This window comes from Nothoprocta perdicaria, unplaced genomic scaffold (genome assembly GCF_003342845.1).
Source record: "Nothoprocta perdicaria isolate Ctin4 unplaced genomic scaffold, notPer1 scaffold_323, whole genome shotgun sequence".
NCBI classification, from domain to species: Eukaryota; Metazoa; Chordata; class Aves; order Tinamiformes; family Tinamidae; genus Nothoprocta; species Nothoprocta perdicaria.
The window spans coordinates 615,291-616,270 of record NW_020455559.1 but is presented as its reverse complement, the minus strand read 5'-3'; the positions used below and the strand labels follow the sequence as shown (position 1 = coordinate 616,270).

Genomic DNA, 980 nt, shown 5'->3' with positions numbered 1-980 from the left:
GCTGGAGTCACTCCGGAGCAGGGAGCACCCGGAGCCGGGATGGCTCTGGGTGGGGGAGCACTGGGAGCTGGAGTCACTCCGGAGCAGGGAGCACCTGGCGCCGGGATGGCTCTGGGTGGGGGAGCACTGGGAGCTGGAGTCACTCCGGAGCAGGGAGCACCCGGCGCCGGGCCGGCTCCGCGCGGATCCCGGCGCCGAGCCCCGCGGCCGCCCCCCTTTGCAGACGCACCAGTCCAAGTTCGTGACGTGGCAGTTCGACGGCGAGTACCGGGGCGCCGACTGCACGGCCACGCTCACGCTGGGCAACCCCGACCTGCTGAGCGAGGCCGGTGCGTGGCGGCACGGCGGGGGGCGCCGCGGGGGCGCCGCGCGGCACTGACGCCCTCGCTGTCCCCGCAGTGATCGTGGTGGCCCATTTCCTGCAGAGCGTCACCCCCCGCCTGGTGCTGGGCGGCGAGCTGGTCTATCACCGGCGCCCCGGCGAGGAGGGCGCCATCGTCACCCTGGCGGGCAAATACACAGGTACGGCCCGGGGCGGGGGGACACGGGGGGGCAGAGCGGGGCCGGGCTCCGTGCCCAGGGACGTCCCGGCTCCGCTCGGCCCTTCGGGGGCTCCTCTGCTCCTGGGCAGCTCTCAAGTGGGTGGCGACGCTCAACGTGGGCTACGGCGGCGCCCACGCCAGCTACTACCACAAAGCCAACGAGCAGGTGAGTGGGCGCCCCCTCACCACCCCCCCGTCCCCCCCTGTGTCCCCTCACGCCGTTGTTGTCCCCCCCGGCACCAGGTGCAGGTCGGGGTGGAGCTGGAGGCCAACACGCGGCTGCAGGACACCACGTTCGCCTTCGGCTACCAGCTCAACCTGCCCCAGGCCAACATGGTGTTCAGAGGTGAGCGGGCGCAGCCGCGCCGGGCGCCCCGGCACCCTTGGGTGCCACCACCCCACACCCAGCCCGTTTTTTTTTTTTTTTTTTCCAGGGCT

General features: G+C 72.4%; 1 protein-coding gene across 1 annotated transcript in view; it reads left to right on the top strand.

Annotated features, from left to right (window-relative positions):
• The first annotated feature begins 105 nt into the window (after positions 1 to 105).
• The window catches only part of TOMM40L (translocase of outer mitochondrial membrane 40 like), a 2,684-nt gene continuing 1,809 nt past the window's right edge, over positions 106 to 980 (top strand). Inside the window, exons 1-5 of the mRNA XM_026043240.1 lie at positions 106 to 138; positions 224 to 329; positions 400 to 522; positions 632 to 708; positions 786 to 888. Coding sequence (XP_025899025.1) covers positions 106 to 138; positions 224 to 329; positions 400 to 522; positions 632 to 708; positions 786 to 888 — 442 coding nt within the window. The remainder of the gene's footprint in view (positions 139 to 223; positions 330 to 399; positions 523 to 631; positions 709 to 785; positions 889 to 980) is intronic.